Below are 602 nucleotides of genomic sequence, written 5' to 3' on the forward strand. Positions count from 1 at the left end.
CTCAACCGGGGTGCGCGGCTTAAGCCTCAGGGATGCTCGGAAGCGCGTGCGGTCGTTGAAGCTCCAACTCTTCTGCACCTTGGTGGGGCTGGAGGCCTCGGGGAGGTCCTCAGTGCTGGGGGAACGGTGCAGGGGGGGCCCCAGGTGCTGCCGGGCACGGCTGCCCTGGCGCTGTGAGCTGCTCAGCCGCATCCGCTCCTTGATGCCCATCTTGTTGCTGCAGGGCACAGCAGGGGGACAGTGTTGGGGACAAGTGGGGATGGCACAGGGAGGGAGTGATCCCTGCAGCGGGCACACACAGTGCCCACCGCGGTGGGGTGAGGATGGGGATGGCTGTGCCAGGCTCGTGGAGAGCTCCTGGCACACGATGGGTACGAGTCAGGCTAGGAGCAGGTGGGTATGGCAACCCTGTGCGGGGGCAGCTCTGAGGTTGTGCCTTTAAACACCTGGTTTTGTGCCAAGAGCAGAGAAAGGGAGGGACAGACAGACAGGGAGAGCAGGGACAGACAGGCACAGTGGTGGGAGATGTGGCAGAGCCACTGGAAGATCCCAGTGGGAGCAGCACTGCTCCCACTCCATCCCTGCAGGCACAGGGACCCAGC

At 64.6% G+C, this 602-nt stretch overlaps 1 protein-coding gene across 1 annotated transcript in view; it reads right to left on the reverse strand.

Moving 5' to 3' along the window:
- The window catches only part of LOC103803794 (potassium voltage-gated channel subfamily KQT member 4-like), a gene marked incomplete at its 5' end in the record, with an annotated part of 1,252 nt that extends 1,035 nt beyond the window's left edge, over nt 1-217 (reverse strand). Inside the window, one exon of the mRNA XM_009076369.1 lies at nt 2-217. Within this exon, the coding sequence (XP_009074617.1) occupies nt 2-217 (216 nt within the window). The remainder of the gene's footprint in view (nt 1) is intronic.
- Between the last annotated feature and the right edge of the window lie 385 nt (nt 218-602).

Source organism: Acanthisitta chloris, unplaced genomic scaffold (assembly GCF_000695815.1).
Source record: "Acanthisitta chloris isolate BGI_N310 unplaced genomic scaffold, ASM69581v1 scaffold34736, whole genome shotgun sequence".
In the NCBI taxonomy this organism is placed as follows: Eukaryota; Metazoa; Chordata; class Aves; order Passeriformes; family Acanthisittidae; genus Acanthisitta; species Acanthisitta chloris.